Source organism: Periplaneta americana, chromosome 1 (genome assembly GCF_040183065.1).
Source record: "Periplaneta americana isolate PAMFEO1 chromosome 1, P.americana_PAMFEO1_priV1, whole genome shotgun sequence".
Lineage (NCBI taxonomy): Eukaryota > Metazoa > Arthropoda > Insecta > Blattodea > Blattidae > Periplaneta > Periplaneta americana.
In genome coordinates this window covers 165,426,740-165,444,854 of record NC_091117.1, presented here as the reverse complement: position 1 = coordinate 165,444,854, position 18,115 = coordinate 165,426,740, and the positions used below count along the sequence as shown (strand labels likewise).

Below are 18,115 nucleotides of genomic sequence, written 5' to 3'. Positions count from 1 at the left end.
AACGTCATCGAATATGAGTGAGTGTTCACAGTAAATAGTATTTTCAAGAATTTATCTCCTATTTTAGGAACGCTTCTTCTTACAACAGTCAGAAGGTGCAGACAAGTCTAAATGGATTATTCCTCTCACCTACACAGTACAAGATGGAAGCTTCACTGACACTTCTCCCAAACAGTGGATGACAGATTATTCCATGAAAATAGAAAGACCTACTACAGGTGATAAATGGTATATCTTCAATGTACAAGAAGTAGGTATGTAAAATGCCAGCAGATATTCAGAAATTACAGGAAATGCCACTAAATATTTTAATACACTCGAATAATCTGGCTTTGTTTAGTACTATAAAATGTTAAGGACAGGAATAAGATAGAAGTATTTATTTTTTATGAAGATTTTTTTTTTTTTTTTTAATTTTTAAAATACGTACTTTATGATCAAATTTATCTGTTCACATTTTTAAACATTTTAACCTTTCTTTTGTACTGCTGATTGTTCTTCTGCTACTGATTGAATTTCAAGCAAGAATTGAACTACGGTTGCGAGCTTTTAAGCACATTAAATAGGATGAGTTTTGTTTTGCCACTTTAAAAAATTAAAATTAATATTATGGTACCGGTATCGCAGTACACTTCTGAATCTTTGAAATTTCTAAATCAGTACATAAAAAGAATTGCTTTCCGATACAAAATGAGTATCTTACATTTACCCAGGAGCTTTTAAAAATATGTCAGACGTGAATTTCAATCATAAAGAATAATAATAATAATAATAATAATAATAATAATAATAATAATAATTTCAGAAACATACCTATATTAATAATATACCACAAACTGAAAATTGTAGGCTAATTGGTATAAAAAGTAATTTTCCTCCTCAACAGTTTTTCAATATACTCGTCGGGTAGGTACAGAATTTTATAAAAAGAAATGTACTGGATGCCTAGAGCTTCACTTTCTCCACGTCCCCTCAGAAATCCATTTATATGACCCTACATAAAATTTCTTACAAATTAGCTATATACATGTTCCTTGCACAGGCTTCTACAGAGTTAACTACGATGAGGACAACTGGAACAAACTGATTGATTATTTGCACTCTGACAATTATGAAAAAATCCATCCAGTCAATAGAGCACAACTTTTGGACGATGCTCTAACTTTAGCTCGTGCTGGAGGGCTGGAATATGAGACTGCACTGAGGCTGACCCAGTACCTCAAAAAGGAGAGTGACTACATCCCCTGGTACTCTGCATTAAATGCTTTATCATTCCTGAATCTTCGACTTAGTGGAGATGACTCGTACCCTAAATTTAAGGTAGGCCTAAACAATTAAGCCACATAAAATAATTTAGAAGTTTATACTGCAACGTATAATTGTCAATAAATAAGGAAGCAAACGAAAGGAAGATAGATATGGTCTACAAAATTTTATTACAGACAGAATAATACAATAGATACAAGTAGTTACAAGTGAAAAGTGATGGGTTTCACAATTATTCATTAAATTATCAAGTGCTTAAGATGTTTTATCCATTATTTTACGTCTTTTAACATCTTTTCGAGGAATTACATATTTAGATTCATTTCCTTCTATTTAAAAATAGCCTGTCTATTGCTAACAATGTACGCCAAATTTTATGCAGATCAGCCTACGTATGAAATTCTGAATATGTAAAACAATTCATGCAATATTAATTATTAATAAAGGGTACTTAATATGTAGGGGAGAGGCTTGTACCTTGGGATGGCATGTAGGAGTACGACACATAACAACGGACAATCTATTCTCCTATAACCAATAAATACTGAAGTTCAAAATTTCTCGCTGTTTGAAATGCTCCAATACCCACAGTATTATAAGTCAATCAGGGAAAGTCAGCGATTAAGAAAGTCATAGATTTTGTTTGTTTGTTTTAGTCAACTGTTCGAAGACAGATTGGTACCTCATAAGTGACATCAATAAGGAATTACTCATGAGGCAACTAAGCCAGATGCCAGAAGTAAAAACAACATTAAGGGGTTAGGTACAGCTTATAGCTATAAAATTTTTGGAAATATTCAAAATATTCAACATTTTTTTCCTCTATTACTGTATCTTGTACAATAATGAAAATGGGAATGTGTAAAACACTGTCCTTCTGCTATATGAAAAATATATTTTTACGATTTAATAAAGTTATTTATTTATTTATTTATTTATTTATTTATTTATTTATTTATTTATTTATTTATTTATTTATTTATTTATTTATTTTAAATTCATAATGGTGGTAGTTCACTGTGCAGTGATGAAGCGTTTCCCTCATAACTCATAAACTTCTTAACTTTTTCATGCTCTCTCTTTTTTATTTTATTTCTGAAACTCATGTTTATAATATCATGCTCTTTCAACTACATTCCTTAATAAATAATACTTTTTTTTATTTTATGATAGAAGAAAATACTGATATTTGACTACTTTTTTTAAAGAATTTATTTTTATCAGACAATCCATCAAAGAAAGGTAGAGAAGTGATCTTGCATCATATTGTAGATATGACATGCATAAATACACACAAAAAATTTCATTACAGAATGTTGGATAGTTTTTGAGTTATGTGGGAAACGTTTCATCACTGCACAGTGAACTGAATTTTGAAAAAAAAAAAAAATAAATAAATAAATACGGTAAATAATTTTTTTAAATCATAAAAATATGTTTTTCATATAGCAGGACAGTGTTTTACACATATTAATTTTCATTATTGTACAAGATACAGTAATTGAGGAAAAAATGTTGAATATTTCCAAAATTTTAGTGCTGTAAGCTGTACCTAACCCCTTAAAAGGATCAGCTCGGAGAAATACAGACTTAAAAAAAAAATTGTCCCAAGGTACAAACCTGTCCCTACTCTAGTATTAAAATGTGGCAAATAAACATGGACTATAAATGTTTTATTATCAACATTATTCAACAACTACAAAAAATGAGCTGTTTAAAAATAGGATAAAATTTGCAAAACTGCTTCATATTAAAAAAACACAATGTGTTTTACAGATCAGATTATAATCTCTAGTTCACACAGGTGGTATCTAGTGCAAGAGGGCTATAATAGAGAATACCAAATTAATAGGTAAATAACAGCAGAAAACAAAAAATACAATTTGTAGCACAGGAGACAATCTGAAGCAAAATAGTAAATAACACATTTTTGTAACAAATTTCTAATTTTAATTATTTATCGGTATCAAGGTTGTGATACACAAGTATCACACAAAAGAGTAAAAAATGTACACGAAAATTAAAAAATTCACATACATCTTAGGAATTACTAAAGAACATTTTAGACCTCATTTAATCTAGAATGAAAATATACAATGTTTCCTCCCAGTCTTTTGTGTACCAGTGAATTTTCGACTTAAGTAAAAGAGAATGAAATGAAAAAATTTGAAATTACATTAATTTAAAAGAACAGCAAAATACATCCTATCAGACTAAAGTGAAAAACAAATTTTGGTGTAATTTTAAGTAGAACCAGACACTGCAATCGAAAAATGTAAAAATAATTAACAAATTAAAATTTTACGGACGAAAAGAACAATAGTCGAAAATACTACTGGCTGAAGCCGAAACAAGTCTACTAAGGCTTAACTGTAACGATTATTTTTATGACAGTGACAGTAGCAATGATATCCTATTTGCAATAAGACTTCAATTATTATAATGCCATATGTAACACAGACACTTTTGAAGCAAAAGTTCGTTAAAACTTCAAGGTATTGGTAACATATTCGCATTCAAGTTAACAAATGTGCTCCATAAAAATATGTTTGTTTCAATCTCTTTTCAACTGAAAGAGCCACAGATTAGGTCTCTCTTATGTACCCCAGAATAAAGAATTAAAACAAACACAAACTGATACTGGTGATTTTGTTAATAATATTTTATTATCATTCTTTCACAGGATTTTGTATTGGATTTGATTAGTAAGATATACCATGAATTGGAGTTTGAGGAATGGGATACCGACAGTCACGTCAAGAAACTCCATCGTGGATTAATTCTTCAGTGGGCATGTGACCTAGATCAAGATCACTGTATTGCTACAGCAAGACAAAAATTTAGTGCAATCGAAAGTGGAGGGTAATTCATAATATTTCCAAATTGTACTGAAATCAGGTTATTTTAATTGTTTCCTTGCAGATTGGCATCACTCATCAGTTAATATGTATTTTGATAGAAATTGTATGTACACAACAATATGCAAATATGAATTCTTAATCAATAGCTTTTACAGTTCCTTCAAACTCTTCTGTGATTAAAAGTTTAACTTGAACTGTCATCAAGAACAAAAAGTGTTCTTCTATTAAGTACGGTAATTTACTTACTAATTTAGCAGAAATATGCCATTATAATCGTTCTCAGTGGCTTAACAGTTACGGTACCATACTAGGTTCGAGGGTTCAAACCCAACTCTGGGTGACAGATTTTAAAGGATGATAAAATGCTCGGCATAGCTTTCTCTGGGAGGGAAGTAAAGCTATGGGTCCCATGTTCTAGATTTAAGACACACAAAATATAATCCTTGATAGAGAGTTCCACATAAAATTTGTTGGGCATTTCTTTTGTTGAATATCAACGCTAATTAACCTCTGCAGTTGAAAATTTCATTAAATGAACCACTATACCACACATTAAAAAGATGTTTTTGGTAAAGTATGTACCAGTAGTCAAACGAGAAAGTATTTAAGAATTTCATTAATTAGAAAAGTAAGTGGTAAATAATCTTAGTTGACTAGTTTTGACTTCACTGCTAGTCATCTTCAGAACTAATCAATTAATGTACTTTAATATCTAATTTTCAAATTAACACCAGAAATTTGTCATTATAAACAAATTTTTAAGTATAAAAAATGTTAAAAGAGTGTAATCAAGATGTATAAGAAAATATTCTTTAATACTGTACATTTTTAAAATCCAATAGCAGGGCCAATAACTTGTCATTATTTTCACCCCAACTCTTTGAGCAGGCTAATAGATATTGCTAGTGTCGAGAAGCATAAATCGCTTAGTTCGTCACACACACTGAATGAGTGTGCTCTGTAATCCTAATTACAATTTATATCGAGTCTTTACATGTTTGTATACGTCTTGGTAACTTCAAATAATTTTCATACATAGGTAGAACACTTCGAAACTTAGCTCAGATATGAGCAATAAGTCAAAATATAAATTATATTAAATTGCTACATAAACAAGTACCGGTACTAACATTAAAATTTTTAAAATAATGGGGGTAAAACACTGAAGACGTATCTCAACGTATCTTACAATTCATTTCCGAGATGTTCTACTATACATTTAAAATAGGATTAGAAAAGTTCTAAAAGTAACGTATCAGTAAGTGTAGCAGGATATTAAAATTATAGTTCAAGTATTGTATTACAACTGAAAATTTACTGCATTTTTTAAATACTGTAACGATTAATATTTCCTACAAATAACGTGTATTCAAGGTACTTTCGAGAAAAATAAATATTTGACTGTAGTTGATTATAATTGCAGTAATCACTGTCCAGGTATCAGTAGATCTTAGTTTACCATTTTTGGAGGCAATGAAAATCAAACAGATCACGATTTGTTTTAATATTTTATTTTTATTCATAGGATGAAGTAATTTTACAAAGGTTCATTTTTAATGTCTATGAACAAGAAACGTCATAAAAGAATGTTTTTTTTCTACCTACAGAGCTACCATACCAGCAGACCTACAGAGTGTAGTTTACTGTACAGCAGTTAGGAAAGGAGGTAAATCTGAATGGCAACGTTTATGGAAGAAGTATGTTAATTCTAACCACGCCACCGAACAGACTCTTATCTTGAGTGCTTTAGGCTGTACCATCGAAGAAGATTTAATTAATGAGTGAGTATGAACTTCATACTGGTAATGAATATGAAGTTTACTAATAATTTATTGCATAATATAACTTGAGGTAGAACAGAGGTTAAAAATCCCTCCTTCCTTCCTCCTCTCTCTTCCCTATCCCCTCCCTCTATATCTCCCTCCCCCTTTCCCTCCCTCCCTTCCCCTCATCAACATCATTTACTGGCACAGATACATAGATGACATGACACAAAAGATTGAAAACCGACACAAATACATGAACAAAACACATCCAAAACTACAGTACACACTAGGAAAAAAAACAACAAATCCATAAATTTCTTAAATATCACAATAACAAAAACAAAGCAACAAAATATAAAGGAAACCTACTACCACTGTAACATACATACACAACACCTCCAATCATCTTTCACAACACAAACACACATTTCGATCCATGATAGGCTACTCATCATCATTCCTATGAGCCAACAAGACTATAAGGAAGAAATACACATTATCAAATACATAGCACAGGAACATGGATACAACCCCAACATAATAGACAGCATCATAAGAAAGACTAAACACAAACAAGAAAATACAACACAAACACAAGAACAAAACAAATACATACATACATACATACATACATACATACATACATACATAACATAACATAACATAAAAAACAAGAACAAATACAAGATTGCATCTGCTTTCAAGAAACTAAAATACAACATTGCATACAGAATACAAGGAGTGAGAAATTAGGTACCGGTACTGGTACTTCTTTAATTTGACCCTAAATAATAATTTTAACATGATTATTTCAATTTAACACATTATCGATTTGTAAGCCAAGAAATTTGGTTGCTATTGTTTCTATTAAGGATCTAGTGTTAATCATTGCACTTGAGATTTTTGAGAATGAATTTGGGCAGGATTTAAATTGAATTATGTTAGTTTTGTTACAATTTAATACCGGTACTAATTTATTGGCTGACAACCAATTACATATTTTGAGAAGAATTTCCTCTGTTGAAGATTGGAATGTGTTGGAGTTATTGGCTGTAATTACTATACTTATGTCATCTGCAAATAATATGGGATGACCTTAATAGGTGTATACAAACTATCATGAAATAGTTGGCAATGATTCTACATCGGACAGACTGGAAGATCATTTCAAACACTTTACAAGGAACATATCACAACTATAACCAAACTACAAATAATTCAACCTAAGCAGAACACACCACAAACTCCAATCACAATTACAGCAACACAGACACTAACATGAAATTACTACACATCCAGCCAAAAAAAACCAGAAACTTGACACACTAGAACAATACAGAATGTATAGACTACAAAAACATACCCACAGCACATCCTGAAAACTCAACTCAATTTCAAAACACACACTCTTTTAGACACAATTATGAACACACCCCACCAAACAAAAAACCAAAAGATAGAGTGGGATGTTCACTAGGCTTCGTACACCACTTCGAAACTAGTCAGCCAGGTAAAATACCTCATATTAAAACAGTAAAGATGTTACAAAATTAATCAGTGATTATTTATTTTTGTGACACTCTTGCATTTCAAAGCTAGGGAGATAATCACATTCTTCTTAAAGTTTCAAACCCATTCAATATTAGCCCCTGTTGAATTTGAATGAATGAATGAATGAAGTAATGGACAAACAAACGAACAAACATGTTGTGTTGTTGTTGTTATCTAATGCTGGGCTATGGCAACGAAGCCATTAGTGTTCTTGCTCTCCAATATTTCTCTGTGGTGGATCCATCAGGTAGAACTTCACAGGTTATGAGATGATCTTCAGTCATTTCTTCTTCTTTGTTGCATAGAGGGCAATTTGGATTTGTGTAAATTCCTATTTTATTCAAGTGTTTGGCCAAATAATCGTGTTCTGTAAGCAGTCTGAATTTTGCTACTGCATATTTACGTGGGATTTCTGGAATAATTTCTGGTTTTTTTATTAAAATGCTCCATTTTTTATCTTTGGCTTTAGTACATAGTGCTTGGTTTTGCTTGATTTTATATTTATTTTTAATTAGTCTTTTGATGGAACATACAAATAAATAAATAAGTAAAATAAACATAAACGTATTATGTAACTGCTGTATTGCATTACATGCTATATTATTTTAAGCAGAAATGAATTAGCTGCTGTTCAGCTGCAAGTTATGTTTTATTAATTTAATAAGAAAATGAACAAGAATGTAACAAAATAAAAAAAAAAATTATTCCCTATTCTAGGTATTTAACCATGTCCATCGACCCAAACAGCGAGATACGAAGACAAGATGCTGCAAGTGTTTTCTCTTCTGTGTACTCCAATGCTAATGGATTTAAACTGGCTCTAAATTTTCTTCAGAAAAATTATGATTCTATACAGACATTGTAAGTAAATTTATTTGTGAACTTTGCCCATTTATCAAATATTGTGACTATATAGGGCTACATATGTTACCGGGGTTTAGAAGTAACTTAGTTATGTTCTTTCTTGCGATATATTGTATCTGTTGGAAGCAATCTTAAAACCCTTATGAGCTTGTTAGATCTACCATACCTTCATTAGGGCTCGATTTTCCACTCTTTTCAGAGTTCTGAATACATTAAATTACGTCCGTTTGAATATGTTAAAAAACTGGAAATGAATGGACCCACAAGTTAATGTACAGAACAAAGCAGCATAAGAGACTTAAAGAGAGCTATGGACAAGGAGAATATGCTAGTATGGAGTAAAATAAAAAAGTCCCAGATGGATGGCGAATAGGCTAGAGAGAGTAGAAATATTGCTTATGCATAAAAGAAACTTTCTTATATTGTAGGCATAATACTCAACATTATTTGTAAAGTTGCTGTACCTGTTGAAGTTTTATTAGAGTTGGTGGGTTGAAATGCTTTTGAGAATAAGAAATTTACCAGATACAAAATTACTCAGAAAAAATCTGTTCACTACAAATAGTAGGCCTACTTGTTCTAGTTTTGTTTTAATTTGTATCGTATTACAAATGTATTCTTTTACTTTCAGTTATGGAACAGGTGTTTCAAGCATTGTAACAGGTATAGCATCCCGGATTACCACAAAAGAACAACTGGATGAGGTTGGTATATTATTTATTTCTTACTCTCCTATACTAAAAACCAGGTTATGAACCGACTAAACCGGAAGCAACGTTCTGTTGCTCGCTTTCTGAGCTCTATTGCCACATAGTGGCGCGAGATTCAAAGCATGTTCAGCGTTTGTCACCGATATGTTTAAAATAACTACTGTCTATAGTTCTCGATAACACTATCAACAATATTAGTAATTAAAATTACTGTTTTTAAGAAAGCACGAGCTAATGATGCTGGTACGAAATGCGACTCGTAATGCACGTGGTACACCAAAGGAACTGGGAAGTTAGGCAACACTGTCTCTGTGATTCCGTTGTCAGATTTTCGTTAGCAAACGTCATTTTCACGTGAGGTCCAATGAAAAGCTCCGTTCTCCTTTCCCCCTCCACCCCGCCATACTCAACGTGTCATCGCTGCACAGCCTACCCCTCTAACCCGCACTTTCCTCTCGCCCTGCCAACTACTTCCTGTTTAATCGGTTCATAACCTGGTTTTTAGTATATCTACATTATAAATTAAGTACCGGTACCGGTACATACAATGTTTTAAAAAGTATGGAATACCGGTATTACTCATATCTAACTCTTAAATTTTAATTTCACAGAAAAAATGTTTTATACAAAAGCTGTTGGAGATAAACCATACAATATGATAGGCTACTGGTACCACTGTTTGAAAAAAAGTTGTTCAGACATACAGTGTGTGACAGTAAACTTTACTGTACTTAATTGATGAACTAGTGGACTTACTCGTGTTAAATATGTAATATTTGTCCGGCTTACAGCTGTTTCAGTGCTTCACGCACCATCATCAGAGCCTACTAGATCGCGGCGTCATCTCGAACTTCTCTGCCTGTTAGGAGGGTGTGTTTTATTGTTGGAAGGTGTTGAAGTGTGGAGTCGAATAGTGTGTGTGTACTGAAATTGATCTGTGTGTTGAGGATTTGATCGGGGTGTGTTTTAGTGTGTTTGTATATGTAGACGATATAGCTACTCATACTATACAAAGGAAACAAAAGACAAATACACAAACTACACCAATACATAAACAAATTACACCCAAAACTTCAATACACACTAGAACTTGAAAACAACAACTCCATAAATTTCCTAGACATCACCATAACAAAAATCGACAACAAACATACCTTCAAAATATACAGAAAACCAACCACCACCACCACACACATACACAACACATCTAACCACCCCATACAACACAAACATGCTGCATTCAGGACAATGGTACACAGATTACTCAACATACCCATGAACCAACAACACTACAATGAAGAAGTGAACACAATCAAATACATAGTACAAGAAAACGGATACAATCCAAACATAATAGACAACATCATAAGGAAGACAAAACAAAAACTTAACAAACACAAAAATACACAAAACACAACACAAACACAAGAACACAAGAAATACATCACACTAACATATGAAAACAAAAGCACACATAAGATCGCATCTTCATTCAGAAAACAAAAATACAACATAACATACAGAACAGAAAACACACTACAAAGACATCTCAACACACAAAAAACACAAACAAATAAATACGACCACACAGGTGTATACAAACTCACATGTAATAGTTGCGACAAGTTCTACATAGGACAGACAGGCAGATCATTCCAAACACGCTACAAAGAACACATTAAAGTTATAATCAGAGGACACAATACATCTACATACGCCGATCACATAACCAATACTAACCATACATACAATAACATAAATACGGACATGGAAATCCTATACACACAACCCAAGAACCAAAAACTCAACACACTAGAACAATATGAAATATTCAAACACATTAAAACACACCCCGATCAAATCCTCAACACACAGATCAATTTCAGTACACACACACTATTCGACTCCACACTTCAACACCTTCCAACAATAAAATACACCCTCCTAACAGGCAGAGAAGTTCGAGATGACGCCGCGATCTAGTAGGCTCTGATGATGGTTTGTGAAGCACTGAAACAGCTGTAAGCCGGACAAATATTACATATTTAACACGAGTAAGTCCACTAGTTCATCAATTAATTATATTCAAGTGTTAGAAGTGGTGTACGCAAGATTCAAAATGGATTTTACTGTACCGGTATTCTTTTAAATGGCATTCTATATTAAATTTACACATTTCGAATCTCTATTAAATATATATTATGTACAAATGTGTAGAAGTTTTACCCATTCATCCGTTTCACGTCTTAACTATTTATTAAACTTGTTTCGTGGATTTCAAACTTGAGACAAATACCAGTAAGTATGTAAAATCATGTTGAGTAGGCCATAAAACTAAACAAAACACTGTGGCTAACCAAACTTTACAAAATATGCTCAAATTTAGAACCATTCACAGCCAAACAACGTCCCAGTCTATCAGAAAAACAGTCCCTTGTCATACCAGTAAGTATGTAAAATCATGTTGAGTACGGTAGGCCTTAAAACTAAATGAAACACTGTGGCTAACCAAACTTTAGAAAATATGCTCAAATTTAGAACCATTCACAGCCAAACAACGTCCCAGTCTATCACAAAAACAGTCCCTTGTCATATCAGTAAGTATGTAAAATCATGTTGAGTAGGCCATAAAACTAAATGAAACACTGTGGCTAACCAAACTTTACAAAATATGCTCAAATTTAGAACCATTCACAGCCAAACAACGTCCCAGTCTATCACAAAAACAGTCCTTTGCCTTTCTCACAGTTACATGACTGATCTACATACAGTGAACCATGATTTTGTACTTAGTAGCATTTTTTAAATATCAACAGTGTCTATGAGATGTACATAACCTGAATATTCATTTAAGAAATCTTGATAATTTAGTTATGTTGAGTGATAGTTTAATTGATTTTGTTATTCAGTAGGAACTGTGACTCAGAAAATAGTGTAAATGAAAGTGATACTCAACTTGGATTTGTTCAAATGCTAAAAAAGTACTGGTATTCAATATTATTTAACAAATCTTAGCTTCCTCATGTTAAGAGTGCTGAAGAAAAGTCTCATTCTGATTTGACAAGAGAGTATGATTTACTGTCCTGCATAGTTTGTGCCGTCAACACCAATATCTATAGCAAGACAAACTTAATAGCAAGGATCACTAAAAATTCTAAGAAAAATTTCCATCTTCTATTTGTTGGTTAAACCACTAAGACATTTCCTCATGTTTTATTTCCTTCCAAGAATTAAAATGCACATCACTTCACATTTTTCTCTATAAATCTAAACAAATATGGTAATTTTCTCCAGTCTAATTTGTTCTCTGTACACTTTATGTCTTGCAAATCAAGCTTTCAGGTATAACTCCCTTGCATAATACAAGTCACTTCGTTAACAGAAAACCACAATTTAAGTCACACTGAGTTAGTGTGCACTCAATGTTGGTTGCTTGACGATTGTCAGCCCACTTTGAGATATGTGGATATAGAGGGAAAAATTGGATCGGTTTCCGGGTAGCTCAGTTGGTAGAGCATTCGTATGTTTAACCAAAGGTCCCGGGTTCGATGCCCAGCCCCGGAACAATTTTTCCCTCGAAATTATTCACTTTATGTCTTCTTATTCTGCAATTATACAGAATGACCCAACTTTTTATTGCACTGTAGTAGTGTAAGCAGCCACTGCTAAAATGCACTTAGCATAGGTAATTTTATTCTATAGATCTAACCAACAAATATGGATTAATATTTTGGGCTAACTCATCTAAAGCTAAACTTATTTCATTTCATAAAAGCAAGTCCTAATAACAATGACAGGTGTGCATAAAAAGACATCCTATAAAGAGATTATTCAAAATTGTGAGTACCGGTATATTATTTTCCTGATAATGTTTTATTTTTAATAATGACTTTAAAGCAGACTTTAAAGGATGTTTTACTTCAATAATACACATTATACCCTAATTTCCACATCCGTGGGGTAAATTGAGTACTACCGGTATAGTCAAACTTGAGTTATTATTATGATAAGAAGAGACCAACATACTTGAAAATGCAATAGAATTATTCTAGAAGGTCACAATGCTAACATATAAAAAAAACTGACTGGAAAATTTATCTTGTAATAGGCTATGGGTCTCTAAACTTAAAAAAAAAAAAAAAAAAAAAAATTATACCCAAATTACCAAAACCCACTCCATTAATCAGAACATTTATCATTTTAATACAAAACACAAATCATATCTCCATCTATCCCGTGATAGTCTCAGCTATTGCAAACTAGGAGTTAACTATTCATGTATTTACCGTTTTCAGTGTACTGACTAATTATCTGAAAGCTTTGAATGGCCAAGTGAAAAATTTTAGAACATACGGTAATTAACAAAATGTCTATTTATTTATATCTTCTACTCATCTTATGAACAGTTTATGCTTGCAAATTAAATTAATCTCCCTAACTTACTTTTTATTAATAATTGTTTTGTGTAACATTTTCATTAATTTAATTTTTTTACTTGTTTCACTCCTGATCATCAGCTCTAATCCATGATAACACTGAAGATATTAATGATGTTGTTCGTTATCATCATCACCATCATCATCATCGTCGTCGTCATTGTCACTGTTTGATTGATAACTTTTGGTATCAATCAAGATCTACTTATTTATACTGTACGTATATGGAAACTTACTACTTATATTTAGCCTACTTACTTACAAATGGCTTTTAGACAATCCGGAGGTTCATTGCCTCTCTCACATAAGCCAGCCAGTCCCTACTATCATATTCCACTTCCCTCAAATCCATTTTAATATTATCCTCTCATCTACATCTAGGCCTCCCTAACGGTCTTTTTCCCTCCAGCCTCCCAATTAGCACTCTATAAGCATTTCTGGATTCGCCCATACATGTTATATGCTCTGCCCATCTCAAACTTCTGGATTTAATGTTCCTAAGTATGTCAGGTGAAGAATACAATGCGTGCAGCTCTGCGTTGTGTAACTTTCTCAATTCTCCTGTAACTTCATCCATCTTAGCCCCAAATATTTTCCTAAACACCTTATTCTCAAACATCCTTACCCTTGTTCCTTTTTCAAAGTGAGAGTCCAAGTTTCACAACCATATAGAACAAACTTGTGATATACTGTTTTATAAATTCTAACTTTCAGCTTTTTTGAGAGGAGATTGGATGACAGAAGCTTCTCAACCGAGTAATAACAGACATTTCCCATTTATATTCTGCTTTTAATTTCCTCCAGAGTGTCATTTATAATTGTTACCGTTGCTCCGAGATATTTGAATTTTTCCACCTTTTCAAACGATAAATTTCCATTTCGTACTATGTTCTGGTCACGAGACATAACCATATACTTTGTCTTTTCGGGCTATGGAAACATTTATTTTATATGTTCAGTTATTTCAGTTCTTTTCATGGAGGGTAACAAGAAAGCAATGAATATAAAATTTAAAAATTTTACGTTTTTTAATTTTTTACCTCTAAGTTATTTGTTTCATACTTTTAAATGCATCTAAATTCTATGCGTACCAGTGCTCTGCAGATTAATCATAAAGTGGATTCTTGCTAATCCGCTCATTTCTTGTATCCAGGGGTGTCAGATTAATGAGACTGGCAGATTACTGGGAGTGCCTAAAACGTCATTAAATTTAATGTTAAAAGCTTCGCCAACCACTCCATTTGCATTTCTATATCGAAAATATAACATTCCATATGTGGCCAGCGTGTGTTTACATATATAAATATATATGTAAAAAAAAATTATGGTTTATTTAACGACGCTCACAACTGCAGAGATTATATCAGCATCGCCGGTGTGTCGGAATTTTGTCCTGCAGGAGTTCTTTTACATGCCAGTAAATCTACTGACATGAGCCTGTAGCATTTAAACACACTTAAATGCCATCGCCCTCGACTGGGATCGAACCCGCAACCTCGAGCATAGAAGGCCAGCACTATACCAAGTACACTAAAGTATACATGTGTATGAGTAATACAGCGTTCAATACATGACACTAGTGCAAATTTCCCTGAAAACTATTACAGTAGAAGTGATAGGAAGTACTCTAGAAGAAGGATAATTAAGAGACCAAATTAGCGAGAATCTAGTGTATTTGTTAAAAAAAAATAACGAATCAAAGCACTTGCTATAGTGCACGATCTTATAATGCACATCTTTTAAAAATTTAAGCTACAGACATGCATATAGTAAATTGCACAACAGATCACAATAATTTTTTTTTTCTTTTTACAGTTTGAAGCATTTGTGAAAGATAGCGACTTGGGTGCAGCTAATGATGCAGCAGAGAGAGCAATTGAATCAGCAACAGAAAACCTTAAATGGATGGACAATTATGGTCCAAAAATCAGAAAATGGCTTGAATCAATTTCATCAAAGGCAACTTCATTATCTTTTAGTTATGTACTCTGCATTGCTTCTGTTATCAGTGCCACATACTCGCAAATAAGATGTTAGCTTTTATAGTGGGATGAATAATATTATATGCCAGTATTTGAAGTAAGAAAATATACCTATTTGAAAACTGCCCTTATTTGTACAGAAGCATTGCCTAGAGTCGTAGTCGAAATTCAACATACCAGTACAGTACTTTATTATTAGTGAATTCTGAAGAAAATCTTCAACATTTACATCTTCTATACTTTCACAAATTTTACAAATAAATATTCAAACATAACTTCAAACTATTCTCATACTCTATGTATTGATTAAATTGCCAGAATTATTCATATAAAGAAAAAAAGGATGTATCATATAGAATCAAAATACTCTTATCCTATTCAATAAGACTAACTCTTATATTTGCAAAGAATGTATAAATGGTTTTCTGTGTGTTGAAAAATACGATAATCCTCTTGTGAGATGTTAAAAATATCACGTGTGCTTGTTCTTTATTTGTAACATGAGCAACGGGTGCTTTCTTGCACGTACCTACATTACTTGACAAATTAATTTGTACGATATAAAATAACACACTACATGACGTTGGAATTTTTAAACTGTTGTTGTTTGTTATTGCTGTTGTTGTCTAATGCCAAGTGTTGACAATAAAGCCATTAAGTTTTTGCTTTCCAATAGCTTACTTCTCTTCAGTGGAACTGATTGTTGAGAGACGTTACAGACTGGTAGAGTTTTACCTTCGGAAGTACTGGTACAGTAGGCCTATTATCCTTAGAAACTATTACTATTTCATTGCAGGTTGTATAGTATGTAGCTCTATACTATTGTAAAAGATGAAGAATAAGCAGCTGTTCTGTGGAGAGGGACTGACAATAGAAGGTCATGTTGTGGCTGGATATACAGATTATGAAGTGTGTATAGATATTAGTATTGTGATGCAAGGTATTCAGGGATTAATGTATGTAAAAACTGATAGAGAAGAGAAAGAGAATGCAAACTGCGTCTGTCAGTCAGCTGGAGGCAAGACAATTCATTGAAACGACAGTATGATCAAAGAGACGAATATTACATATAAACCGAACACAGGCATTATGGACACGCTATAATTTTTGGGTCAGATCATAGCTAAGGTAACTTAATAGAACATCACAATAGTCAAACTGTGGCTTGGTAAGTGTCTGGACTGAGATTTGTCTTATTTTAGAAGGAAGAAAATTTTTATTTGGCAAAGTGAGTGCAGTATAGAAAATACTTTCTTACATACATGTAATCTGTGTGGCCCAGTTTAAGTGTTCATTGATATGAACACTCAAATTTTTTACACACTTGCACTAAACGGAATTTCATAGCCCTATTACTTACAAATACGGCGAGAAGAACAGATTCTTAAAATTTTTATAGAAGTCACTGAGTCTCTAGTAAGTTTTCTTTATGTTCTCCTTGTATTCCTCACGTTTTTCCTTGTTTATCCAATTGCACGTGAGTTTTCATCAGCCCAAACATGACTGCCCTATTGTTATTGTTACCATTATGGGTGAAGGTTGAGAATACGGACGATGTTTAATATGAACATCTTTATTTAGAATAACTCATCTCATCTCCCAAAATCATTCCCTTTTTTCCCGAAACACTCTGTATATACCAATTTCTGTAAAGAGATGCAGAGCGTTAACTTTAACTTCTTAACTTTATGTATATTATTTTAAGCAGGGCATTTTCAGTCTGAAAGACTATATTTGTTTCTTTAGTCAACTATCCGAAGACAGGTCTAAACCTCACAAGTGATACCAACAAGACACCACTTATGAGGCAACTAGGCTAGGAGATAAAGAGGTAGGGTAGCCAGTTCCTTTCCCCCAGTCTATATTTAATACACTGAATTTAATATCACAGCTACTATTAAATTAATTCATAATACATTTATCGAAAATCATAGACCTTTTGCTATCAAGATATTATGCCTAATTATGAAGAGAAATACATACCAATATCAGATCCAAACATTCTCAGACACACTTTCACTTTTTTCTACGGCTTACTCTAGATTAAAGAGATAATTGCTATTAGGATTCTGAATAGGCAAAAAATAAATAAATAAATAAATAAAAACTTTTTACACATAATATATTGTGCTCAACTATTTCTTGAATGGCTAGTAATTTTGATTAATATTTTTAAGAGGAGTTCAAAGACTGAAGTGACCAAAATTGATAGGATACCATTAATGCTTTTTTTATCTCAGAACCTACTGACCAATAACCAATTTTTCTAACAGTGTATATATGTGTGTCTTGCATATGCCACATGAATTTTATTCTGATTGAATTAATTTTTTTACCTATATTGACGAGTTCTTTGAAATTACGTTTTTTTTCGGTACCAGGTAACTCAAAGCTTGGTTTTTAATGTACCTTTCCTCAAAAACTATCATACACAGAAGTGTGAATATATTTTCACACATTTTAGGAGCCCTATGTTACAATCTGAGGAACAGAGAATAACACATCTTCATTACCATCACAAAAATTATTTGTAATATTCAATATTTATAACAAAAAATACGTTTCCATAATATTTAACGTGCAATATGAATGATTTTTAAGACGTATCAATATAGACTGTTCATTAATTGATGTAATAGTATAATAAGCACCTGTGCAAAATTTAAATCAAATTGGACT

At 32.5% G+C, this 18,115-nt stretch overlaps 1 protein-coding gene across 1 annotated transcript in view; it reads left to right on the top strand.

Annotated features, from left to right (window-relative positions):
• LOC138694465 (uncharacterized) overlaps nt 1-16,109 on the top strand; it is a 119,001-nt gene extending 102,892 nt beyond the window's left edge. The window contains exons 25-31 of the mRNA XM_069818237.1: nt 68-254; nt 1,043-1,320; nt 3,950-4,128; nt 5,735-5,908; nt 8,162-8,305; nt 8,940-9,012; nt 15,270-16,109. Coding sequence (XP_069674338.1) covers nt 68-254; nt 1,043-1,320; nt 3,950-4,128; nt 5,735-5,908; nt 8,162-8,305; nt 8,940-9,012; nt 15,270-15,491 — 1,257 coding nt within the window. The 3' untranslated portion in view covers nt 15,492-16,109. The remainder of the gene's footprint in view (nt 1-67; nt 255-1,042; nt 1,321-3,949; nt 4,129-5,734; nt 5,909-8,161; nt 8,306-8,939; nt 9,013-15,269) is intronic.
• The last annotated feature ends 2,006 nt before the right edge of the window (nt 16,110-18,115 follow it).